This window comes from Protopterus annectens, chromosome 7.part0, assembly GCF_019279795.1.
Source record: "Protopterus annectens isolate FY-2018-M chromosome 7.part0, PAN1.0, whole genome shotgun sequence".
In the NCBI taxonomy this organism is placed as follows: Eukaryota; Metazoa; Chordata; order Ceratodontiformes; family Protopteridae; genus Protopterus; species Protopterus annectens.
In genome coordinates, this window is record NC_056739.1 from 556,836,061 (window position 1) to 556,863,955 (window position 27,895).

General features: G+C 36.0%; 1 protein-coding gene across 4 annotated transcripts in view; it reads right to left on the reverse strand.

Annotated features, from left to right (window-relative positions):
* Positions 1 to 27,895, reverse strand: part of LOC122806592 (basement membrane-specific heparan sulfate proteoglycan core protein-like) — a 1,657,353-nt gene that overhangs the window by 239,067 nt on the left and 1,390,391 nt on the right. For all 4 annotated transcript variants that reach the window (XM_044077142.1, XM_044077143.1, XM_044077144.1 and 1 more), the window contains one exon: positions 7,980 to 8,053. In XM_044077142.1, the coding sequence (XP_043933077.1) occupies positions 7,980 to 8,053 (74 nt within the window). The remainder of the gene's footprint in view (positions 1 to 7,979; positions 8,054 to 27,895) is intronic.

Sequence of the window (27,895 nt, forward strand, 5' to 3'; positions counted from 1 at the left end):
AATGTCAATTTAATTTTTTTTGTTGTGGATCACGTCTTGAATTATTATATGAAAATGGATGCTGTAGAAGAGTTGGATTTTAAGGAATATTATTGGCAGGTGAAGCTAGATGCATGTAATTCTCCAAGGATGAATGACGGAGAATTACAGCGTTGTGCTGAAAAGGAAAGGGTTAACTCATTAGTAGTTTGTGCAATCATGTGACCAATCATTTAGTATTTAAATGAGTTTTGTGCTTTTTTATAATCAGATTTGATGAAGTTCTATGTATAGAATGAAAGTGCTTATTGTATGTTTTTTTATTTGAATTAAAGTCTTGGCTGTTTTAAAAAGTTTTTCGATCATTTATTTTCTATTTATTTGTTTATATTTTGTGTGTAACTTGACAGTGCTTTCTGTATTAAAAAAACACATTGCCTCTTAGAAAGGCCTAAATATGACCTTGTTGGCAGCACTGATAATATGGAATTGCTGTCTTTCATTTAGAGTACAAGTGAAAAAAAAACATACTTCATGGTCTAGAAGCTGAGCTGTCTATTACATTTTGGAAAATGTTCTTGTTGATACATAATGTGCAGTACTTTCATGACTGACATTATCATCTGTTACGGACTGGCATCCAGGATTATTTATCCACCTTATATCTGCAATCTACCAGAATAGGAACAGACTCATTCCTCAACCTAGAATAAGAAGAATTCATGATGAAGTACCGTGAGGGCAATTTCACTGAGTGCCATTCCCATTAAACAGTTCTGCTGACTTTAAGTGAAACAAAACTAAAACTTTTTTGCAGGTGGTCAAGTCCTCATGGATTCTGGTCATGAGCTGTCATGTTCTCCATAGTGAAACATAGATATTAGAAAATGAATGAATGAATGTCATTATTATTTCAGAAACAGAATCACAACAGATGTCATTGATATGTGTGTTTTACAAAACTTAGTTGGGGCAAAGCAGAGAAGAAAAATTTTTTTTGACAAATAGTTAAAAGAATACAGAATTAATTTCAACAGGCACTGCACATGATTTTGTGATGGGAATACAATGGGAACGTTTCTTAAAACAGTGAAATGTTTCCCTGAAATAATTCTTTTAAGAAACTTGTATTTCTAAAGGAAATACTAATACAAACATTTTCCTGCTCTTCCTGTGTGACTGCTATTCTTTTACTGTCAAGAACAGCAGCTTCTTTTGTAAAGGTGTGATTACAGACTTAAGTGGCATCAAACAAAGCAAAGCCACACGAGGTTTTGGTATGACTTTGACTATTTTTTTGATCAGTGAGTGAGAATTGAATTAGGGGCTCTTAGAATTACAGTTTCACAGTTTCTCAAAGATTTTATATATTTTTCTCTAACACACTGCAATGTCTATCCAAGACTAAATAACAAGTGTATGTATTGGTGGTGTGTGTGTGTGTGTGTGTGAGTGTGTGTGTGTGTGTGTGTGTGTGTGTGTGTGTGTGGTGTGTGTGTTGTGTGTGTGTGTGTGTGTGTGTGTGTGTGTGTGTGTGTGTGTGTGTGTGTGTGTGTGTGTGTGTGTGTGTGTGTGTGTGTGTGTGTGTGTGTGTGTGTATTGGTGGTGTTAGATATGTAAATGTAAAATATATTGTACTGTAGATGTGAAAACAGATTTTTGTGATGAATGTTGAAGTTTGAGTCATGAAACCTTTTTTTCTGCACCTACAGTTTAAGATACATCACAACCCACATATTCCAGGTATTATTTTATGTTATTTTTGTTGATTTTAATTGAGTTTCAATGTTAAACTTATTTTCTTGCTTAATAGCACTATTCTTTTTATTCACGTGAATGGTCTGAATGGACCTCATCATGGGGGGATACAAAGTTACTTCAGGTGAGTTTTTTACTTTTTAATGTATTTTTTTAATGGGTGGTTATTTTATGGCATTTTGTTGGCTGAAGATGGAGTTGTCAATATTTGGAGGTACAGCTTCAGCTTATCTTTTATGAGTTACTTTAAATCTGAATTTCATTCTGCAAAGAAAGGTTGTTATGTGTATGCGAGTGGGTGTTAGGGTCAATATTTTTTAAATTAGCGCTAATTTTTGTTATTGTTATGGGAGTATTTTACTTTTCTGGATCTTGTACCAAGTCTAGTGGGGTTTGTATTCAAGTCCTGGAATGCATGTAGTAGTGCTAAGTATTTTCAATACCCAAGAACACTTATTCATCATTGAATAAAGATGTGCTTAAACCCTTAATTGGATTGTTTTCATCTCTGGTAAGAGGACTTTTATTTATTTATGCTATATTAGCTGTGGCCAGGATCTGACATTCTGAACATTTTTTCTCATTCACAATTTTTTACTTTTATTAGGGTCAGATACTGAAATGATGGTTTTCAATCAAGAAGATGGCTTCTATTTTACTGTGTGGAGCCTGCTGTTGAATTGAATGCTGGATTTCTGAGGAATGCATACCTTCTATTTTGGGAATTTAATCGATATAATAACTTTCCTGTACTATTGGTTGTTGATATTGAATTTATAGGTGGAAAGAAAAGAACTTTTTATTTTTTTAGTAAACTTATGTTTATAAAATGTGTTGCTGACATTTTTATAGATCTGTCTTTTAGGATTTTGTCTTGTGTTTCATAATATGGACATGAGGGTCTTTCTTTTTGGTTCATTAATTTCTTTTAGGCAGTTTCTCATTAATATTGAGCCTTTTTCAGGTTTTTACATCATACATGTTTTTCATTTCTTTCTGGATTTTAATTATATTTCTTTCAAAGTTATTCACAGTACTTTTTTGTGACTTTCCTTGAAGATTAGGAGAGAATTTCTTATCAGCTCTATACTGTGTAAATGGTATTTTTATTTTACACTGTGTTGTGTTTGTATTTGTCTAGGGAATCTGTCTTTATATAGGCTTGCACATTAATTTTCATTGGGGATTATAGTAATTATAATTTTATAGGATTAAATGTGCTTTGAATTGTTTTGGAATTTGTACATGTAGTTTTTTAGTGTGTTTTGGGTTAAGAAAAGTGCTTTATGTACTTAAGAGGTTTGTGATTTTAATTAATGTTAAGTCTGCAGTATAGGTCTGTGGGTGATTAGTATGAACTAGGTGTAGCTATTCTTAATCATTGTAAAATGGAGAATCTTTAGTGATGGCATGTATAAAATTATTTAAAAATATAGCTAAGACATGTGGACATGCAGAAATGCAGAAATACTACCTAACCCCCCCACCCCCGCTATTCACCCTTCCATTCTTCACTTCTCTGCCAATGAAATTTTTAAATCCTTCCTTTATTTATTAAACCAACTGCTAATTACATGACTAGTTACATTATAATTTTAACATGCCCTAGTGATACCTCTAACAGTCTACACTCCTTAAGGACCATAAGAAGACTTTTAGCCTACCTCAATATCATGTCCACTCAACAAATGTTTTTGAAAAAGATAATTCATACAAATTATGGTTGCATAAATAAATGCATTCTTCTTACAGACTTACAATACTGTTTTAGATATGATCATAATGCATTTATTTCTCTTTATACAGAAACTAATAATATATGCTTCAACAAGGATTTAGTAAAACTAATGGGAGGCACTTTATAAACCAAAACATACCATGTGAAGGTGTAGCGCAGCAGCTGTTGATATTGAAACTTCTGAAACTTTGATTTAGCAAAGAAATCTAGATTGCGTTTAAACAGAATCAACTCTCTTTTGCAGGAACATTAATTTTAGGAGTGTGCACAGCCCCATATTGAGCCCTATACTGTTTTCCTTATTAATAAATAATATAATTACCAAAATAACACATTATAATCATCCTCAGTGGAGACCACATCTTCCTATATAGATCAAGAACTACATTACAAATACTGGAAGACCATTTGCAAAAAAAAAAAAAAAAAGTGTTATCTGGATTTCATAAAACAAGCCTAATAGTGAATACATCTAAAACAGAATTATTGCTCTTTGAGCCCCTAGAGAAACTTAAAAATAGCAACATAATCAATATCAAAGACTTAAAAAAGAGTAAAAAGCCCACTCCAAACATGTTGGCACTTAACATTATGTCTAGTTTACAGTAATTAATGTAGTAAATAACTATGATCATCTTACTCAATCTCAAATTACATGACAAGTGATCCTAGTAAAGCCCTAACAAAAAGTGACCTAAGTCTCAGAATGGAATATGGCCTTCCCATAGTAGCTCCAAATTCTAACAGAATTGCCAACATCTTAAAAAACAATACTAAATACGTTTATCACCAAGAAATGAACAAAACATTTAAAATGGAAAAATGGCTCCCAGTAGGTGCACAAGAAACTCTTCTCTATTCATTAACTTCTAAAATAATTAGTAATAATTACTGACCCTCCCTGTCATGTAGACTGTGTTTTAAATCTTCACTTTATGAATTTAGATGCAACAACAATACCACAGTTACATTAGTGAGACCTCAAGTCAGAAATACCACCACAGAAAAATGTTACTATAAAACATAATAAGCAAATTATAAATTATTTCCTTAAAGCACAAGGAAAAAAAAAATCTCTGTCGATCGGAAAAAAAAAATATTGTGACTCAACACCATCGGCCCCTTTTCCCCATTTTCTGCATGGGGTCAGGGTGTTTTGTCAACTGTTGTCATCTTTCTTGATTCAGTGCTACTCTCCTTCCTTTTTGAGTCCAAACCCAACTGTTGAGGAAGAATAAAATGGACAACACAGATGGAACATTATTGTGATTACATAACTTCTATTTTTTGTTTTGTTTAGCAAATGTCTATCAGTGTTTTACTATGGAATTTGAAATAAAAGTTTTATATTAATTCTAAATCTTTGTGGTTATTATAAAAGTAAAGAAGAAAGCAGTATGCACACTTACAGTTTTGAACAATGTTTTAAGGTAATTGGCAAGAGATCATAGGAAGTTACTAGGCTAATGGCCTTAGGGACCTTACAAGCCTAGTCAAGTTCTGCCTTTATTTCCACGATCAGCACCAATTGCCCCTGTCCAAGAGGGATGCAGGTGGAACCACAGGGTGAATTTATGGTTACCCATCTAATCTTCCAGATTGTATTTAAAGAAGGCCAATGAGGTGCTGTGCTTGACATGAAGTGGGAGTCCATTCCAAAATTTGGTAATGTCTAGGAGACAACTCTGTCCCTCCAGCAGGTTCTACTAGTGTCACATGCCAGGCTAAGGTCTTTAATAGTGAGTAACCTGTGTACCATTTGACTTGCGGATATGCAGCATTTCCAATAAAGCAGGATCAAAGATTGCCTTATATGCAAGGCATAGATCTCCAGTGAGTAGTCTGTATGAAACAGAATAAAGTGACAGTGATTTTAGATGATCCACATAGGACAGATGCTGAAGACTTTACATTTTTCTTATGAGGAACCTTTGTGATCTCTCCAATTGCTGCAGGTGGTTGGAAAGGTACATAACAGGGGCACTATACTCAATTATTGGCTTGATGAGAGAAGACTACAGACAGGTTATAACTTATTTATTTTTTTTTTTGGATGCAATACCCTTACTTATTAGATGAGCAATATAGAATGCCCTTCTTACCACTATGGAGACATGGTGATCAAAGGTAAGGTTGCTGTCAACCTGTATACCTAGGTATCTCACCACTGAGTGTGTACTTAGAATGTTGTTATTGATGTGGTAGTTAGCAGGAACATCACACTTACTGAAAGGGATGATGATCCATTTTTTCCATTGAGTTTAAGGCCATAACTTTGGCACCAATCATTTGCTTGTGTAAGACCCTTTTGTAGGATGCTGACATCTTTTGGAGATTCTATGACCGCTCCCATTTTGCAGTCATCAGCAGACTTTGTCAGCCACAGACCCTTAGTTTTAGCTTGTACTTTGGAGAAATAGATTCCAAACAGTAGGGGTCCCAGGATTGATCCCTGTGAAACACCAATGGTTACAGGTCTGCTGTTGGAGGTGGATTCCCCTATTTTGAATATATGGGTTTTATTAGTAAGCCAGTTAGTGACCCATCTAATGATATAAGGTTTGATACTTAGCTGGGTGAGTTTGTCAATTATGCCCAGGTAGGGGATAGTGTCAAAAAGCTTGGCTAAGTGTAGGTAGGCTGTATGCATAGATTTCTCCACATCCAGGCCCTCGGTGACTGTCTCAAAGAAGTCCACCAGGTTTAAAAGGCATGGTCTCCCTTTGACAAACACAAACTGAGTAGTGTCAAGTGTTTTGAGATTACCTATAACTTTGTTGATTAGATCCATGATGATTCGCTCCATGGCCTTGCAGATAAGGCTAATCCAGATAATAGGGCTATAGTTCCCAGAGTCAGTGGAAACACTACCTTTGTGCAAGGGGATAATGGTGGCCATTTTCCATTCAGCTGGGATGAAGCCGGTGCTTAGACTATGACTGAAAAGTGTACTCATTGGTGTTGCTAAATCTTGTTTGAATCAATGTAGGACACAGCCTGGGATGTTATCAGGTCCCATAAATTATGTGTTTTTGGCCTTAGACAGGATGATTATGGCCTGCTCTTTAGAGATACAAGGTAGAGGACTGGTGGTAGGGATGTCATGGGGTACTTGTGGTGGGGACAGGGGAGTGAGGTTTTCACAGAACCTGTCAGCTAACAGGTTACCTATGCCCACAGGCTCACTATATTTGGTATCATTAAGTACAAGTTAAGCACAAACCTGGGCCTTTCCTTTCAGGTTAGCCAATTAATGGGATATTGGTATAGTTGGATGGACCTGATCCATTATCCTGTCTGGGGCCCCATTTGACTATGATCCGACTCTGGTTGAGTACACATATCACAATGTTTACCTCTTGGTAATAAGGTAATCAGAGTAAATGCTCAACAAAGGTTGCATCTCTAAAGAAGAAAACGTCTGGAGGGCTTTCACAGAGGTAGCAGGGATCCAGTTATGACAAGTAAAGAAACATGGGGTGCAACATTGCTGTGTAATATAAGTAAAATAAATACATGATATAGTACCTTATCAAAATTCTACTAATCCAACAGATGTAAAAAGGGAATAAAGCTTCCAGAAGAAAAATGTCAAAAAACTGCCAACACAGTAAGAAGCTAAAATGCTAACAATGAACTAAAAAAAAAATAATTCTATTGCAGAAAGAACTATGTGTACCTATCACCATACTGGTCCTCTGTTAGTGAGTATTCAGGAATGATAGTGGATTTACAGGCAGCAAGATATTCATTCAGGTTGTGATGTGAAAGTATACACTGTAGTCCCTGAGCAGCTATTAATTTTAGCAAGGTGAAAAAAAAGAAGCAAGAATGGATTAGATTTCACCACCTGCAAGTTATATATTTTTAATGGTGGCTTCATTTTTGCTCTAATTGCATTGAATTTCTTTGTAAGGACAAAGTAGATTTCATATCCCTCAGACTTAGGACACTTTACTTATACATCTGTTGTTGGTCATTATTAAAGCTCTGCTGATAGCAATTCATTTTTCATGTAGTTAGTCTCACTGGGATGGCTTACCTATGTGCTCAGCTTCAGGCCATATGTAATAAGCAATAAAGGTATCAAGCCCAGACTGCAGTTCAATGACAGCATTTCTGTCTGCCATCTCATATAGTTTAGCATCTTGAAATACATATCACCTAGGCTTACAGCCTTAAACCTAAAAAACCATCACATTTTTTGTTTTGTTTTCAGATAAATTTGAAAAGAAGCATTTCTTGTAAGTTAGCAGTGATTCTGAAATAAAGCATGTCAAACTTATCGCAAAAGTGTAGTACTGCAATACTCCAGGACACGAAACTGCTAAATTGCATTTGTATGGCACACATCCAAATATACATGCAAGTAGGTTACATCTCTTTAGACAGTAACTTTATTATCACATTGAAATCAATTTCATAACAGCTTGTTGCATTAGTAAAACACCCATATTATTTTTTAACAAACTGATATAAAGCAGGCTGTATGCTGTATACTTACGAACACATTGTGGATTCTGATGGTCCCATCCATCAGGCAGACATGTTGTGTAATTTCTTCCAACTATGGTGTGACTAAAAGGCATACAAACAAATAAATAATGGATTACTTATTTATTAAAAAAATAATAATTCTGTTTCATGATATGGATATTGTGAATACTTATATGCTATGAGAGGCTAGTAGAGCTGAAAAATTAAATATATCTGTAAAAGTAATGGTGGGATTTCAAAATCACATTTATTGTTACTTTATCTCCTGAAACAGAGGTCAAAAGATGGCAGTACTAATGGAAAAGTGCAAGCAGATGACACATTGTCAGCCTGCTTTTAGACTGGTAATGGTGTCACTTCTTATGTAGTAGTGATAATACTGCCCATACTACCCATCTCCATTACACCAACACATGGGATAAGTGTTTTTCTCTCCGGGTGTCTATCTACTTAATGAAGAAGGCATCCAAACAATATTCTACATATGTATATATATATATATATATATATATATATATATATATATGTGTGTGTGTGTGTGTGTGTGTGTGTGTGTGTGTGTGTATATGGCTGAGACCATATGATCGACATTTCAAAATGTCAAACATGCAGAACTGGCATCTCCGTATAGTGTGGAATGGAAAGATTTCCATCTTCCGCACTGTAGTGCGATCTCGGAGTTGGTATATTTAAGTTCTGGGGGTGTGGTGGGCGGAGCCCCCCCACTGGTGGTGCAGGGGGGTGTAGCCCCCTCCTAGCAGCATGCAGGTACGTTTTTGTTGTGTTTTTTTTTTTATTCAATGGTCGGCATTTCGAATGTCGATCATATGGTCTCTGCCATATGGTCTTCGACATTCTAAAATGTCGACCATATGAAGTATACATATATGCATTACATTTTAATATATGTGTGCATATTTTGTGTGTGTGTGTCTGTGTGTGTGTGTGTGTGTGTGTGTGTGTGTGTGTGTGTGTGTGTGTGTGTGTGTACATATATGTGAATATATCAACACATGACAAATACAACAAATTCTGAAATGCAACATTATGAGTACCATTTCCTGAATGGTTATTGCTTGATAGCACAAATCCTGACACTCAAAATCATAACAGCTATTCCATTATTACCCACAACACATATAGTATTATATAGGTAGATGTAAGCATTTGCAAGGTGCAAGTCTCCACAACCGCTGAACTTATATCATCTCTACTGTCATATAAACATGAAGAAGTAGAAGTCTCCCAAAACAAAAGAAGCTCTGCTAGCATATACTTAGAAACTCTGTTTGACCTAAACCTATATTACACTGCTTTTTGTATGAACATGTTGATGGTTAATTTAATACATCATAAAATAAAATAAAGCTTTTTTGGGAAAAAAAAGAAACTGCACTGGTAGTGACTTCCTGTAGAATCAGTTAGTGTTATTATGTTCCTCAGCAGCTTGTGGTACAGCCAGCTGGTACTTGGGAAATCTAATCTCAACAATCTGCAGTTGTACCTTTTGCACATTTGTGGTATCTTCATTCCAGAAGCACAAAGTAAAAGTATAAACTTTTTATTCATAGCTAACTATAGTAAAGAAAGACTTCTACTCTCCATAGACAATCTGCTCACATGCCATGCCTGTTAATCTTTCTTTACCGACGGCAAGGCACCAACACTGTATTTATTAACGTTTACTGAATAGTACTCTGATTACATTATTGCCAACAATGTTGTTCTTGTTTGTCTTTCGGATTTTTCCCAGTAAGGGGTCGCCACAGTGGAACTCCAGTCTGCTAATGATTGGCAGTAGATTTTTTACGAAATGCCGAGGTACCAGCTCGACGCCCAACCTTCAACGAAGGCACGTCCATTTACACATGCATGTCTTTTGAATGCTACCCAACCACGGGGAGGACATGCAGACTCCACACAGAAGGCACTCCCAAGCCACGCCGAGAATCGAACCGGAGAACCTCTTGCTGTGAGGTAACAATGCTACTGCCGTACCACTGTGGCAATATTGCTGCAGTAAAATAGAGTTCAGCCAGTTACAATGTAACTGCTAGCAGGTTGAATGTTCCTTTGTTATGCTTCAGTTCAGAGCAGAAAAACAGAAATTGGAGAACATGACACACTGTATATAGACTAAGGCACAATAGGCAGTTAGATCTGGTTTAATCCAAATACTGTTGTTTTGCTTTAAATATCATTTTGCACAGTCATCCTTTCATTGTGATACTTTAGTGGACATGCAGTTGACATAAGGAACAAAAGTTGTATGGCTTACATTGTTAAATAAAGAAACTAGCTTCTAAAGATATGGAGATTCAATTTTGCTTTATATAATATTTATCAGTTTCCCCCTCTTGACCCTGAATGAGGGTCAACACCTTATTTACAACTGAATTAATTATTCATGACATTTACAGGCTTCACAGCTAGATTAGCAATGTTAGCCAGGCACAGTTTTTAAATACATAAAGAAAGTAAATCCTAAAACCAGGATGAAATTCATACCAACAAGAAATGTTATTATTGCCCCTTTCCAAGCCGTGAATATGCTAGCAAACCATTCCATTCATTCTTCATTATAGTTTGATCTGGGGGTCTGTGAAATCTCTTGAATTTTTCAAGATGATTTTGAATGGACACAGATATATCTGCAATGTATGTACAACATTCAGCACCTACTAAAGCAAATATACCTCCACAGAGTGCTATAGTTAGGCAATAAGATTCTGCAATACATAGATGACATTCTCATTCAGACAAAAGTCACTGAAGAACATCTGAAGTCATAGAAGAGGTGTTAGGGAAACTACAAGAAGCCAGATTCAAAGCAACACCTGAAATGGTGCAGTTCTTGCAGGATGTGGTTACATTTTTGGGAGTCATAATGTCTGTACAATCTAGAGCACCCTGTGTAGAGAGACTACAGAGTATTCTTAAGTTCCCACTTCCCTATTCATTTACATATTTGTAGCGGTTCATGGGTGTCATGAATTACAATCGGGACTTTACTAAAAATTATGCCAAAACAACTGCATCTTTATATGGGTTAATCAACCCTAAGAAGCTATCCACAGAACCAATTGTTTGGATCCTTAAGGCCATACAGGCATTTACTGATATAAAAAAGAAGTTGGCCATGGCTATAGAGCTTATAATACCCAATTCTTCCAAACTTTTTTCCTTCAGGCAGGTACAGAGGACAACAGGATCTCAGTGGTCCTCAAACAAATAGCACCTAAATAAATTTATATATTAAAATATAATGGGAACACCATTTTTACTTTGTATATCTATTTATGCTCATGCACACCATTATACTTACCACACTGTTTGAAATTTCAGCAGTTGTCCACTTGTGTATTCAGTAGAAGTAAAACCCACATTAAACAAAGTGCTACTTGGTACAAAAAAGTAATAATTGTTTAAAAAAAAACAAGGCATGGAGGATGGCTTCCTGATTGAATCTCAGGAAATCAGGGTTCAACTGATGGTCTTGGAGAAGTCAGGCATTGAGGGGTAGGTGTTAAGGGGCATGTCCCACTCACCTCAACCTGAGAGAGAGACAGAGAGAGAGAGAGAGAGAGAAAGGGGTTGGACACCCTCTAGGGTACACTGGGTGGTGTTAACATGTTGATGGACTCTGGGAAGCTCATTAGTCATGCCTCAGGAGATAATGCAGGGATGCTTATGGAGCACACCCCTTGCAGAACTTAGATGATGTCCTTTGCTGTTATCCTGTTGGAAACTCCTGCCCTGTATTTCACTGGGTGCATGCTTTAGGTCCCTATTTATGTCCATACTTCAGAGAAAAAAAATCTCAAATCACTGGTTATAGCTTCCTGAATAACAGCCCTTCACAGACGAATCTTACCCAAGTGATATGGAATGAAGTGGGATGATTGGCCACAGAGAGAGTTGATGATCTTTAGTTACTATAGACAAAGAATTGCAGATAAAAAGCTGAATAAATCAGTATAAAATATACTCACCTTATCTCTACAATAAGTTACATAAAATAGTGGCCAGCCATGATCAGAAATCATAAAAAATCCAATTTCAAAACCGAAAGAAATCCTGAGATAGAACAGAGGTGTTAATCTAACTTTTGTAACTTGAATATTTTCTGTCAATAAAGTATTATGAGCTCACAGAATATATTTTTCTTACATTTTTGTCTCTGTTCATCATGACTGCATATAAAGACGCAGGGCCTATGGCACTTTAGTGGGCATACTTTGTGTTTATCTATCTACATACACATTTGATATAGGCTTGGCATTAGCTTGCATTGTTCATAGGTTCATAGGTATGTACTTGCCTAATGTCACTGGAGCCTATATAAGCCTAGCCCAAGAAGATTCCCTGTTTAGAAAGTTTTTAATTTTGGAACTCAATGTCTGTCATTAGGTGCGGGCATCTACTTCCCCCCATGTACACACACATACACACACACACACACACACACACACACACACACACACACACACACACACACACACACACACACACTTAAATTAAGTACTTACTTCCTACATTATGCTGGCAAGTAGGCTCATGTGTTAGTACTAACCTACTTATCAAGAGAACTACTAGTAACCTAGATTCACCATCCCAAATCATACGTTCACATTGACATGCTTGATTTACACCTAGTTTCATCACATTTCAATCTAAATAATTTCAAATATCAGAAAGCTAGCAAGCAAATAATTCATGCCAAGATATTTTCCTCATAGTTCTTCAAACAAAAGATATCATGGAGGCTGGCACTATTCCAGTGTCCAAAGCTTTTTTTTCACAAAGAGCGCAACCTTAAAATACATATGAAAACCATTAAAAAAGGCATTTTAATAGCTGCAAGTAGTTGTGAAAATGCAAAAAACTGATGCATACAGTGAAACCCAAATGGAGAATACACATTACCAGACTCTAATTGCAGGGTAGATTTTCTGGAAGTTCTTAGGCAGGAGTGCAGTCAAGTAGATGCTATGTAAACTAATGAAGAAATTAAAGTGGCAAAATTCACCTAGGCACAAGGGCAATCAATCCCAGTTTCAAACAGAGCTAGCTTTTATGTTAGTTCACTTGTATCATTTTTGCTTAGTGTAGTGTATTTACCTCAGATATCTGGTACTCATGTGGTGGTCAAAAATAATCCCTTAAAATTAATCTCCATGCAGTCGCTCACATGGTGTATATCTAGCTGTATCGATGGCAATGGGATGACTATTTGCTTTCTGCACTTTAACTTTCAAATTTCCTCATAAATTTCAGTTATATCAGTGGCAGTGCTAATTCACTCAGATAGCTATTTTTTTTTGTTTGTCTCATTTTGGATTTCTTCAGACCTCCACATGTGTGGGGCTCCAAGTTTTTTGGGGGGCTGCACTAAAAACAGCCAGAGCCATGAACTACCACAGATCCAAAGTGTTACTGAGTGCATAGTAGCATCAGCTTCAGAGTATGTTGCAATCATACTGTGACTGATTCTGAGCCTGATTAGTATACAACTACTATACAACTTGTTAAGTATATAATGTTCCACTAATTCTCAGCAGGTTAATGAATAGCAGAACTTGGAAATCCTCATGAAAAAGCAGCTTTTGTGTGTCATTTTTGAAATAAATAAAAGATAATTGTTTATATTCACAATGATTAAGTCTTGTTACTAATTAGTCTTCAAAATGTGCTGATTTTCAGAGTAATGATACTCAAAAAATGGTATCACAAACAAATTCTAGCTGGATTTGAAACAATGAATTTAAATAATCCGTTTTGTCTTGCTAACATTAAAAAGGCAATCTAACAATTTTTCTACAAAAACTAATTCAGAATCAAGATGTGCTAGCCAACCTTTTGGTGTAAGATACATTAAATAAAATCAAATATGAGGAATGAAAAATTTCTGGTCATGGTTGTCAAATAGCGTCTTTACATTATGATCTTAATTTTAAACTTAACAGAAGCACTTATGTCTTTAAAGTAAATAGATAATGACCAGAAGCATTTGGCATATGCTAGACAAGTGGATTGACATACAAATGTTGAACAGATTAAACATCTTAAAAAAGCAGTTGGAGTTGCATATAAAACTACTGGATTCTAATATATGGAGCATTTGTCATATGCTAGACAAGTGGACTGACATACAAATGTTGAACAGATTAAACTTCTTAAAAAAGCAGTTGGAGTTGCATATAAAACTACTGGATTCTGATATATGGAGCATTTGGCATATGCTATACAAGTGGACTGACATACAAATGTTGAACAGATTAAACTTCTTAAAAAAGCAGTTGGAGTTGCATATAAAACTACTGGATTCTGATATATGGAGCATTTGGCATATGCTAGACAAGTGGACTGACATACAAATGTTGAACAGATCAAACTTCTTAAAAAAGCAGTTGGAGTTGCATATAAAACTACTGGATTCTGATATGTGGACCAGAAGAACAGATGAGTTCTAAAATTATGGGGTAACACTATTCCATTACAAAAGTTATTTACCTTATTCCAACCTTACTAGAGAAGCTACTGGTTGAACTTACAACAAACTATGATACAGATTAATATCCATGTTATTTAGATCTATATTAAGGACCAGTTGAATATTAAGCCTATAGCTTTGAAATCTCTAATACCAGAACCTGGAAAAACTGTTACTAATGTCAATAAGAAAGAAATACTTCAAGTATAGTGACACAATCACTACTTTCTACATGGATTTCTACATGGATTTTCCACTGGAAAACAAACAGAAAAGGAAATACTTTGCTAGTGTGAGATATAAACTGAGCTCACTCAATATGCTAGATGTTATTATTATTTTATTTATTCTTTTTTTATTATTTTATTTTTTATTATTTATTTTATTATTGTTGTAGAATGTAGACATTTTTTACTGTAGAATGCTGCATAAAGCTGTATGACTTATTTGCTTTGTATATGTATATGCTAATATGTTTGTCATAGTTACTGGAGCTTTTCTCCCCTGGTCTCCACTGAAAACAGGCTCTGAATCCATTTCCTGTATAACAGAAATTTATGATACTGAGTAGAAATTTGGTCATATCAAAACTCAGTTATGACTAGATTATATGTTGATTATTCCCGCTGATGGTAAACAAATGTGTTGTTATAATTCAAGACAGGCCATTTCTATTACTTGCATAAGCATTTAAGAAAGCGCTCTTCTTACTGACATCAACATTTTAAATAAATTTATAATTTGTGCATGTATACCCCTCTATTAATTATGAATCCTTTTACAACCTATAATTAGGTGGTTTGTTGAATTAGGGATGGAACATTATGTTTTGATGACTGAATATATTTTTATCACTATTACTGAAGTGGAGTAGATAAAGCAGATAACAAATAATTAAGTGTAGGAAGTGTACTCTAACTTGCAAAGTCATTTTGAAAATAATTAATTGATAAATGCAAGGATCAAAGAAAGTTGGAATAATAAAAAGATTCATCTATTTTTTTCTATAAAAGACCAGTTATTCTCCAAAAACAAATTTTCTTTTGATAGGAATTGAATAAGTTTTCAGTTTAGTTTTTGATTATAATTATACATTTTCAGATCATGGTTTCATCCAGGAGATCACCTGTTAATGGACAGATATTATCAAACTCGGAAGATATTTAATATATGCAGGTTAAGATTAAAGATTTTTTTTTGCCTTTTTTTGCTTCTAGCTTCTTTATCAAATACTACATGCATGACTTTAAAGGGTTTGTTCTAGAGAATATTAAGTATTCTCCCAAGATGGAAAAGTCTAAATAAACAAGCAAGCAGTCTGAAAAAAAAAAACTCAGTATTCATAATTACCTTATTAAATGTAAACATGGTAAATGTTGGGTAGTATTTGAGTAGTCATTACATGAACACATTATGGCTATCAACACTGTACATTAAGCAGCACTGGTAAGCCATGATTCAAACAGGTCACTTACACTAAAGCTTAATGGCCTTGCATAAGCTTTAGCAGATGAAGTCATAATGAAATGTAAATGAGGAATGATGTAAAACAGCCTCTACTAATGAAGCATTCTCTCACCTCTTTGTGGTTCATAGTGAAATTTTCCTGCTTTTCTGTGCTATCTGCAGATACGTTATATAAAGAGTCTTACCTATTCTACCTACTCTGCAATCTGCAACAATGCTGTCACTTTCTGCTAGCCTTGTTATTTCCCATTGTGAGTGGCTTGTTTTGGCTGAGCCAAAACCATATAAACTCTATGCTACTCACTAGCTAAGAAGATGGAGATATAGGCAGAGAATATTATCCATTATAATGTTGGCAATTAGGAGATACTGGAGTGATCAAGGATATTATAAGGAACTTAGACACTATATATGACCCCTGAGGGGTACTGGAAGAACGTGTTGACTTCCTGTCTCTGTGGATACTAAGGTGTGTATAGCTCTCACTATACTTGCCACAGGGACCTTCCAGAGTCAGTCTTGGGAAATGTTGTATATTTCACAGGCTTCTGCCTCAAAGGTACTGTAGGAGTTCTTGGGTGTACTCTTGGTATCACCTCAGGACCAAGCCACATCTACGCATGTCTGAGGTATTCAATGCAAAGTATTGCACCCATGTTGCATATGGATCTCATGTGGTCGGAGTGGGGTGGGGGGACTGATACTGCAATATGAAGGACTAACATTCTTTTACTTGCCAGGTAGTGTGTGATGCATGGGGTGCAACACCAATGTCTCTGCTCAGCTTCCTGGCAGTGCATACAATTCCTATACATTGCACATCCGCTCACTCTGCCACCTCTTCCTGCATGGTAGGATACCTACCTAAGTAAGGTGAAACATATTTTTTCACTTTTTCTGTTTTATTTACATAGTTATTTATGGTAAAATGTGCTGCTGAATAATAAACAACTTTTTCTTTGTTTGCTCTTTTTTTTTTTTTTTTTTTTTTGGTGATGCTGGATATCTAATGGAACTATGGGTCATGGCACCAGTGAGAAATGCAAGAGAAAAGAGAAATTTATTACAGTCCTGCCCAAGACCCAGATTGTCATCAAGATGGCGTTTGGCCTCCTGAAGGGTCATTTTAAGTGCCTAGATGAGTCTGGGGTGCCTTTTAGTATGACCCAGATACTGTGTGCAGGATGTTCACTGCATGTTGCATTCTGCACAATATGATTATGTTTCAGTCTGGCAGGGAAGTGACCCATGCTGTCCCTCCAGCTCCCAGTTCCAGGTCTACTATGACTAATGATAACCAGCCAACAGCAGTAGTAAGTGACCACATGCAGAAGACTCATGCACAGCATATGACTGCACAGGTAAAGAGGCAGCATCTAGTCCAGAACTATGGACCATGACTTTCAGGTTTGTGTTTCCTTTATTGTAAAAAAACACATAGAGTAGAACTGCTGCATGAAGTGATATTTGTGGGCTATGCTGTGTGGTGTATTGTCGACTATTCATCTGGCATACCCTCTCATCTTTAAATAATAGTATATATTTTTTTATTTCTGAACAGTTACTCATATTATTCTTTTTAAAAGACATGCTTGAGCGTGAGTGCTCACCGACTCCTGTTCAGTGATGTTGTTAGGCATCATATAAGCAATAATCACATCTTAACTGCTTTGCAGTGAGGCGGTTTACCTAAGTATGAATGTACTGAATGTCCTCAAATGGTTCAATTAGTGAAAAGTGTTAATTCAGTATTTAACATGAGTTCATACCTTTCATGTGAGTGAAAATGTTATTATATTGCATTTTTATATTATGCAGTGTGTTCTCAATTTGATGTATGTTGTATGTTGATCTACTGCACTTCAGATTATTTTATTTTTGTTATGCACAATAATTTGGGCCCTCAGAGGCAAAAGATATTATCATCATGTGTGCAGTGGTGAGGGTGAAATTGCAGCAGTGCTTGTTTATATGGCAGGACAGTTATTCTAATCTGTATTTTTCTTATTAGCATTTCCCTGAAAACTTGTGAACTTGTATATTATTACTTTTAAGTTGTAGATGACTGCCAGCTGTAACAATGTCAGTGCATAGAGCATTAATGGTGTTAATCACTTCAATCTTATGTTATGATATAACAGCTTTCTTTCCACAGTTCAAAGACATTTAAGAGTGGCATTACTGGAATGAAATACATACAGTTGCAAAGTGTCTTAAGCTCCACCCTTGTTTTACTAACTTATTCCCCTTTGAGTTAAACATTCAACTGTGTTTGTGAAGGTCAAATTATAAGTAACAGAAAAGTATCTCACACTTGTTTCACAGTAGGTCAAGGTCAAATGTATCATACACATCTCCTAAAAAATAGGTTAGGTGATGGTGCAAGTGATTTTAAAAAGGGGATGTCATAAAAGCTGTAGGATGAGTTAGTTCAATGTCATGACCTACTGATCTGACAGTGCTGCAGGAATGTGATTGGGAACTTGAGTGAAAGTTTCTGCTAGGTGCAGAGGAACACTGATGTGACCTGCATGAAATCTGTTGTGTTTGTTTCTCATGACTAATTACAACACTTACTTGAGAAGCACTTGTAGTCTCATGTGATCTGCCCCCACATCTGGACAGTACCCTATCCTCTTTCCCTTCCAAGACTGACTCCAAGTTGAGTCTAGTACGTTGTAACTAGTGTATGAATGGAGGCCGCCTTAGATGCTCAGTGTGCCATTATACTGTGCATCATTGTGATCATGTCATTATCCTTACTTTATGCCATTTCCTTATAGTACTGGAAATCCTCATGTATACCCTGGAGTACTATGACCATTTCCAGCTTACTCTGTGGCAGCGCTATGAGCCCATAATATCTCATGACAAATTTGTTGCTGTGTAGACAATGCTTTACATGTTTCCTGTGGTAGCTCTAACAAATTCCTGTGCATGGTTCTACTTTTCAAAGGTGTCACTATGGGTACTGTTGGCTCTGAATTTCTGCTATCAAGCTGAACATGTCTGTATGGGTTTGGAGATGCTGGTGTAGAAATGCATGGGTTTTCTCCCTGTACAAACATGATTATAATGTTAATGCTTGACTTTGTGATGCACTGTCACTTCCTGCAGAGTTACTAACATATTGTGGGGTATGAGATCCTGCAATTAAATTTGGGAATGCATGCCACTTTACTCCAGCTGCCTTACAAATATGTTATCATAATCACTACCATGACCAACAGCCATTCTGCTGCTGATATCCTCAAAATATATTAGTATAGTGAAGCTTCGTCTTTCCACTGCTAACTCTGAAAAAATGATTTGAAAACATTAAGATTAACTAGTTTCTGCTGAATAAGGTGGTGTGGGAAACACTTACTGTGCATACTGCCTTCATTGTCATTTTGTGTTGATGTGGAAAGTTCACCTTTAAATAGTAATTGTCACATGTTTCATGTAATTATTCCATGTCAGTATACATTTCTAGATATAAATGGATGTTAAGGTATTTTAAACCAGCCTTCTGGAGCAGAAAAATACTACTGCTGCATCTGTTGGTAATAGCCAGTGTACACACCTCCAGGGTGCTTTGGGACTTGGTTGAGGACTTGCAGCTGGAACTGGCTGTGGGCAGATGGCTCCAGCTAATCAAGACTTCTCTTCAGTGGGTTGAAGACTTGATGCCCCCATTGGTGCTGGCCACCTCACCACCACAGGCACCTGCCTTCTCAACACTGTGGTCCTCCACCACAGCACCAACTGGCAGTGGAAATGTTTGATGCTTTGTGGACTGGGGATTCTTGCTGGCACCACTTGTCATCATGATTCCTCCCCTTATCATTTCTCCTACACCCTCTTACTTACTTTCCATGTACACTACCCTCTTATATAAAACATCTTGAAAAATGGGGGAAGGTCTGTCTCCTGCCAAAAACTTAATACACCTCATGTCCCACCTACTGCAGCACAACCCTTTTGATGTATTCCTTCTGCATATCCCTGTTTGCTATGTCTCCCCTTGTCCAGTCTTTCCTATCTCCCTCTTTCCATTCATCAAGCAAACCAGCAAGATGTCCACATAATTAAAACCTTATATATTTTAAACCCCTTTATTTTGTTTTAAATATTAATAATAAAAGCTTTGCAGTGCATCTCCTGCCTTAAGTCTTTCAAGTGTGACTGGCCATAGTCACGTCCTTCTGCAGTATCCAAATACATACAAACTTATACGAATCCTAACGCTTTCACATTGACTTTGTATGCATTTAACACTTAACTTTAGGCACTTTACACATTTGCCATAAGTAGGCATGTTTTTAAAACAAGTTGCTTTTCCTTATTCAGGGTGAATAACCTTTGCCTAGCCTATTTGCATATACATGTAGCCAATCCTGGACTATGAATACCACCCAGTATAGAAATTAACTCAAAAGTTAAAATAAGTATTATATATGTGTGTGTGTGTGTGTGTGTGTGTGTGTGTGTGTGTGTGTGTGTATATATATATATATATATATATATATATATATATATATATATATTCTGATGAAGTCAGGTTTGTTCTGATGAAAGTGCTTAATCAAGTTTATTAAACATTTTTTTAGTGACTGCAGCCTGCTACCTTCATTCCTGAGTTCTGGTTTTGTTTTCTTGTCACAGTTTTGGTTCTTAGTTTTGTGGCAATATATATATATATATATATATATATATATATATATATATATATATATATATATAGATAGATATATTTATAGATATATATCTATATATATATCTATATCTATATCTATATATATATACATATATATATATATATATATATATATATATATTTATATGTTCTTTTAAGCAATGAAAACTTAAATCATGAATTTCATATTACAGAGATCACAATTGCGAATTCTTATTAGACTGAAACATTAAAATGCCGAATGCTATAAAATTGAAAATTAAAATGCTGATGTATAGAATACAGACAACAATGCAGGAAGTAGTACCTAAGTCTTTGTAAATTATAGTATGTCTCCTTAAGTTTTTTTACTAAGTATCTAAAAAAACTGGAGGACATTTCGTACAACACTATCGGCAGTATTGGAAGTGTTTACACTACAATAAGGTCACAAAAAGGTATATGCCCTTTTCTACCCTGTAGTGTGATCCTGGAGTTGGTATATATAGTTAAGGGGGTGTGGGGTGTGTAGCCTCCTATCTAGGTGGGTTTCAGATAGTACAGTCTGCAGAACAAAGGTAAATACATAGTTATTGAATTTATGTAAGGTATAACAAGTGTTTTAAAAATGTGAATAGTACATTAATTTGAAGATGATGTCTTTGATTATGAATAACGTTTTACTTTGAAGAATTTGCAGTTAATTCATGAAGAAATAGTCATTGTTCTCAGAAGTATACGCTTTTATTTTCATTATAATTCTGCTCTGGTGAAGGGAGTTACATGTAACATCTGCACGTTTCAATTTGGTACTCTGAACATCTGTATTTTAATGTTTCAGTCTTATAAGAATTAAAAATTGTGGTTTTGGTATTATGAAATTCAGGATTTTAGGTTTTCATTGTTTAAAAGTATATATATATATATATATATATATATATATATATATATATATATATATATATATATAAACTTTTTTTTCTTAGATCAATACAGTTAAGTGATCAGATTTCTTGCCTAGGCTTCGTAGGAAGGTATAGATGCTTTCAGGAGTTCAGAGGGAAGAAGCACCATTGTATAAAGGGGAAATATTAGATAGGTTCTAAGCAGAGACATGATTTGGTATTGGGAAGATAATGTCTGAGTTCCTTTTTAAAGTGCGCAGGGTGTATGATGGCGCGTATGTGTAGAGGAAGTTTGTTCCAAGTGTGGGCTATAGACCAGTTATATTGTAGTTTGCATATGCTCTTCTTTAGATGATCTACATTCAGATGTTGTTGGTTAGAGGTGCAGAGGGTTCTACAAGGGGTATAGGTAGATAAAAGAGTAGTGAGAGCTGGACAGGATGAAGGCCTGTATAGAATTGGGTGAATAACCTAAAATTGAGAAAGTAGCAGTAGTTGAGGGAATTCGAGCCATTGTAATAAGTTCAGGGACAGGCAGTGATGGAAGTTGTAGGGGGAGTTTGTAATGAATCTTGCAATTTTGTGGAAAGTTTGTTGCAGTTTGTTCATGGTAGTAGCTTGTATATTGGTTAGTATGAAGGTTGCGTAGAGAAGTGTGGGCAGGAGGAAGGACTGTGCTAAGGTGAGTCTAGCATTTGGAGTAAGAAATTTTTTGTTGCAATAGAGCAAGCCAAGTTTCTGGTGTGTTTTTTTATTCCTTGCAATAAGTGTAAGTTAAATTTGAGCTCATCATCCATAATGACACCTAACAGTTTAGTGTGTGATTCAGGTTTTATGATAGTGTTATTAGAGGATGTTATACAGCAAATGTAGATTTATGGTTGGAAAGTGAGCAGGGGAGAAAGAGCAGGAGCTTGGTCTTTCACTGGGTTAAGGATAAGAAGATTGTCAGATAGCCATTTCTCTTTGAATAGAAAGGAGTTTTGAGTAAGGGTGAGAAGGTCTGTAATATTACTGGGGATTGAGATGAGTGTAGAGTCATCTGCATATTGTATAAGAGAAGATTGCCTGCAAGAGGTGAAGAGTTCATTAGTAAAGATGTTGAATAAGAGAGGACCCAAGATAGACCCTTGAGGAACACCCATTTTAACAGATATAAAGGGAGAGCAGGAGGAGAGCCATTTGACAGATTGCTGCCTACCTGAGAGATAGCTGGAGAACCGAGCAAGGGGGGAGGAAGACAGGTTGAGGTTAGATCATTTAGAAAGGAGTATTGGGTGAGAGACTGTATCAAAAGATTTGGAAAGGTTAAGGAAGAGATAGGATATTAGTTGATTGTTATCAAGGGCATTGGCTATGTTATGAGTGAAAGAGAGGAGGGCGGTGGATGTGCTGTGGTGGGGCAGAAACCATGCTGAGTGGGAGTGAGAAGGTTGTGTTAGAGGAGGTGGTTGAGAAGTTGTGAGTAAATGCATTTTTTGAGTAACTTGGAGATGGGAGAAAGAACGGCAATGGGACGATAGATGGATCAGTGGTGTTGCCACTCTTATGTAGTTTGATAGTATAGAAGGATTTCCAGATAGCAGGAACTGTAGCCTCTTGTATAGATCTGTTAATGAGAATGGATATAGGATGGGCTATAGATTCAGCAGCAAGTTTGAGAAATGTAGGAGTTAGGTTATCGGTAGAGGGAGAACATGGTTTAAGCTTTAGAAGAAGGGATTTAATGTAGAAAGTTGACACAGGTTTAAATGAGAAGATATTCTGGTTGTGGGGGTTGATGATGGTAGTGATAGTTTCAGTGTTAGTATTAGAGGGAGTGAGGTTTTGCATAGTGTCAATGAAGTGTTTATTGAGTAGGGTAGCAATTTCTGGAGGAGATTTGTTGGGGTAGGATGAGGGGCTAGAAGGTTTGCCATGGTAAAGTATTTTGTTAAGAGTAGTCCAGAAATTGCAAGAGTTGGAACTGTTGTCTAGTTGAGGTGAGTTGTAGTAAGATGTCTTGTCTTTACTAATTTCTTGAGTAAGTTACGCAATTGTCTGTATTTAAGTAGATGGGGCGTATGCTTGGTTTTAAGCCATGACTTCCAAGTGCTATCCCTGTTGTGCAACAGTGCTCTAGTATCTTTGGAGAGCAATGGAGCATAGTTTGAGTTAATTCTAATTTTCCTGGAGGGAGCAAGGGAATTAAGGGTATCTAGGAAAATGTTGTTGAATTTAATGACAGCATCATCAAGAGGGATGTGTTTAAGGATGGACCAATCAAAACTAGATAGTATGGAGTTAAATTGGGTGCTACTGAAGTTAGAAAGCTTACAATATTCTCTATATAGATGGGTTTGTGTGGATGGGAGATGTGTCTAAGGATAGAGGTGGGGAGGTGATCACTTAAGGAGTCAGGTAGGGTACATGGGCCATGTTAGAGATGGGGAGAGTTGGTGAGTATCCAGTCAATGGTGGAACTGGAAGATAAGTCTTTATTGAAATGGGTGGGGGATGTAAGCAGTTGATGGAAACCATGTAAGTTGATGATGGATTGTGGGGAGTCAGTAGTAAGTTTGGACCAGTCTATACTGACATCACCAAGAATTAAAGTTTCATAGTCTATGTTGTGGCTAAACCAGGATAGGATATTTTCGAGGGTGGGTATATTATTCCCAGGGGGGATGTAGATAGAAGTGACAGCAAATTTCTTGTGTGGGTTTAGATGGCAGTTTAGGATGAGAAGTTCAGCAGGATGGTAATTGGGGATGGGGATAGTGACAGGAGACAGATTTAGGATATCTGAGTAGAGTATGGCTACATCACCACCTTTTAAGGGTCTCTATCAGCACAATAGATGTTGTAACCAGGTGGCAGTATTTCACTGTGATGTGAGACTTGAGACAAGTTTTGGACAAGACAAGGATGTTAGGGTTTGTATGGGCTATCCAGTAATGTAGCTCTGAGATCTTGTTAGTTAGACTTTGAATATTTATAGACTATATGAACAGGTGTTTATGTGCAGATGTTTGTTGTAACTGAGTATGGGTATGGTTAGAGGTGAGAGCAGAAGGGGCGGGATTGGAGGAATGATGAAGGGACTGAGGGCCTGGGTTAGGGTGGATTTCATCAGAGAGTAGAAGGTTATTTGTAAGGTATGTGAGTGGAGTATATGCTAGATAAAGGAGGATGAGTTTGGTTTGGGTTTGAGGGTAATTGTATGGTTGTGAAGGAGGGTAAATTTGTGAAAAGTAGAGGAGAAGAAACTAAAGAATGATGAGGAGATAGCTGTGTAGGAAGTAGTTAATAGGTTAGTGTGGGAGGTAGAGGTGGGGGAACCTTTAAGTGGCCTGGGGAGGCAGGAGTGGTATGAGTTAAATGAGGTTAAGGCTGAAAGGTATAAGATTAGTGGAGTGGCAAAGAAGAGGAAGAGTTGCATTGTTAGGGGGATGCGTGAGAGTAAAGGGAGTAAAACTGAGTGGAGGAAGGAAGTGAGGCGAAGGGGAAAAGAGTACTGGCAGGAAGTGTGTTGTGAGAGGCTGAGCTGGCAAGAAGGGAATGGAGAGTAAAGTGTAACTGATGTAGGGGTGAATGGGAATGGGGGTAAGGTAGAGGAGTGAAGAGAGCCCGAGCGTCAGTACAGGTATTGAATACAATATTAATTACTTTAGGCTGCATGTGCATAAAGTACTTCCTGGTATTCTATAGGGGAATACTCATGTAGGGGAATTGATTGTAGGAGGTTCAGGATGGGTCACTCACAGGGCTTGGATACTGCAGAGACTATTTGCTATCCTAGAAAAAAATGAGAAGATAGGGGTTGGGGCAGAGAAAGAGCAACAATGGTAGGTACTTAAAAGTGAAACAAGTTAACCAGTTGATGTAAATGGGGGTGGGGGAGTAGGTCAATTTGTGTGAGCAAGTAGGTAGAAAGTCTGTGAATGAGGGCAGCAGATAGGACTGGTATGTGAGTGGGGATGCTAGAGCAAGGAGTGCACTCTGGGTATGATGGGTGAAAGGGAGAGAGTGTTGGTATGAGTTAAGGGTGGAGAAGTGCAGGTAAGTAGTGAGTATAAGGGGTGAGTGAGAACACTAAAGGGAAGACAATGGAGTGGTTCAGGTAATTAACAGTACTAAAGTATAATAGTGGAAAATAAAATTGATTTTACAAGGCTTTATTCTCTAATTGAATCTACTATATATTTAAACTTACTAAAACATCTGTTGTTTAAACAGACAAATATTTTGTTTCTTGAAGTAGTTATGTGTATCCTTACCAAATGATAAACATTATTCCAAGACATAATAATAGCCAACTAGAATTGTAACACATCATTTTTCAAATCTACTCAATCAAATGAAGTATGTCAAACTATCTAATGTTGCTGCCTCTATTATTGTCAGTCAGCTATTTTTTATATCTAGTAGCAAATCATATTACTGTTTACAGGTCCAATGCATGCAGATAATTTACTCATTCTTATATCACATTCTTTAATACCTTAAGGGAAGGGACACTCTGTGCATTAATCATATAATTTTAAAGAAGTTACTCAGTATGACATAAATGTACTAAGATCCAAACTGATCTCTATGACAACTACTATACTTCCAGTAACTTGTAATAAATGTTTGGAAAGTCAGTTATAATGTACTTTGCAGATAAAAATTAACAACTTAGATACTTGTTATAGAGTGCTTAATTATGCTATTAGTGATATTTATAAAAAATATATTGAGAAGAAAGACTGCAAAACAGATTAGCTGCAACAATCTAGATGTCTAGACTCCCAGATGTAACTCTGAAACTTCATTGTGCAAGTACCACAATTATGAAAAAAATGAAACTGCAGGAATATAGCTGATATTGAATATAAGTTTTCTTCTTTGATGTTTTTTGCAGGTTGGCAAGCCTCCCCCCCAGAACCTTTCATTATAGGAGCAAGCCCTCACAAATTGACCTACTCCCCCACCCCCATTTACATCAACTTACATATACTAACTATGAGATTTTCATATTTTAGAGAAAAAGAATTACTCATAAAACTTCAACCATAGAATTTGTATATTAAGTCAGCATTTTCACTCAGCCAGTCTTGCTGCCCCAAACTCATGCTAACGAGTCTTTGAATAGCAAATGGTTACCAGATTTATACATGCATGTTTAGATATGTTCTAATATAATTTTTTCTCAGTTACTTGATTCTCATTTAGAAACACAGATATTTCCCAAATATTATCTAACAATCGCAGTTTTATGGCATCAGTATTCACATTTCTGAGAAAATCATAGTTGCTTACTATTATAAACATGTTTCAATATAACAAAAACATTTTACTTTTTAGTTATCTTCTTTTCAGTGGAAAAATGAGAGGACATTGCCCATTTCAAATTCTAAATATGATAAATGTTGAAGGAAATAAAGGTGTGGTAAAATACTGGGGGCAACCCAAAATGTTTTTTTTTTTTTTTTAATTTTATTGTGGAAAAGAAGAACATCTGATAAATAACAGTGATAAAAAGAAATGCTATGTTTGGGGAACTGGGTCATGACGCAACAAAATGTGAAGTGAAATTTTATAAATGTAACTAAATAGAACACTTATAGATGGATTGTAAAATTGAAACTAATAATAAGGAAAGTGAAGAAAAAAGAGAAGGAAATGAATAAAGAGAGGAAATGATAGAAGTTGTGGAAGTAGAGCATATATAAGACAAAGAAAGAAGGAAATAAAAAGAAGGAAATAGAGGAAGGTTATGAAATAAGTGATGATGAAGACACAAATTAAGAAGTAGTAAAAGGGGGAAAATGTATTGGTAAAAGGGTAAAAAATGGGAAAATAACATTTAATGAGATTAGTATAAAAGAAAGGAAATGAATGAGAAATAAAACTACTAATTTTTAAAAAGTTATGGGGAAGTAATAATTTTAGAGTTCTTTCTGTAAATGTAAGTAGTATTAAAAATATTGAGAAGCATGGGGGTCTTGGAATGGTACAATAAATGTGATGTGGATGTTATTATACTAAATGATACAAGATGATTAACAAGAGAAGAAAGATTACAACGAGAAAAAATATATAGAGAGGAAGATACTTTGGAATTTGGGAAATTAATGGCATTCTGGAATATGTTTATTTTGCAAAAATACAATGAAAATATTAGATATAGCTTTAATAAGAATAGTAAGATTAACTGTTGTGGATTTAAAATGGAAAGAACAAGTACATAGAATTATTGCATTATATGTTTATGTTACTTGTAAAGGAAAGGGAAATTTTATCTCACCATATTTTTGCATGGTATTCTCCATTCTTTTGGTTAAAGTTTATTTTGGAGAACTTACTATGTCCTCACCAGAACTGTTCACTGCAATCTCTAGCAGTGAATGACAGTTGAGCAATGATATTTCCTTGTG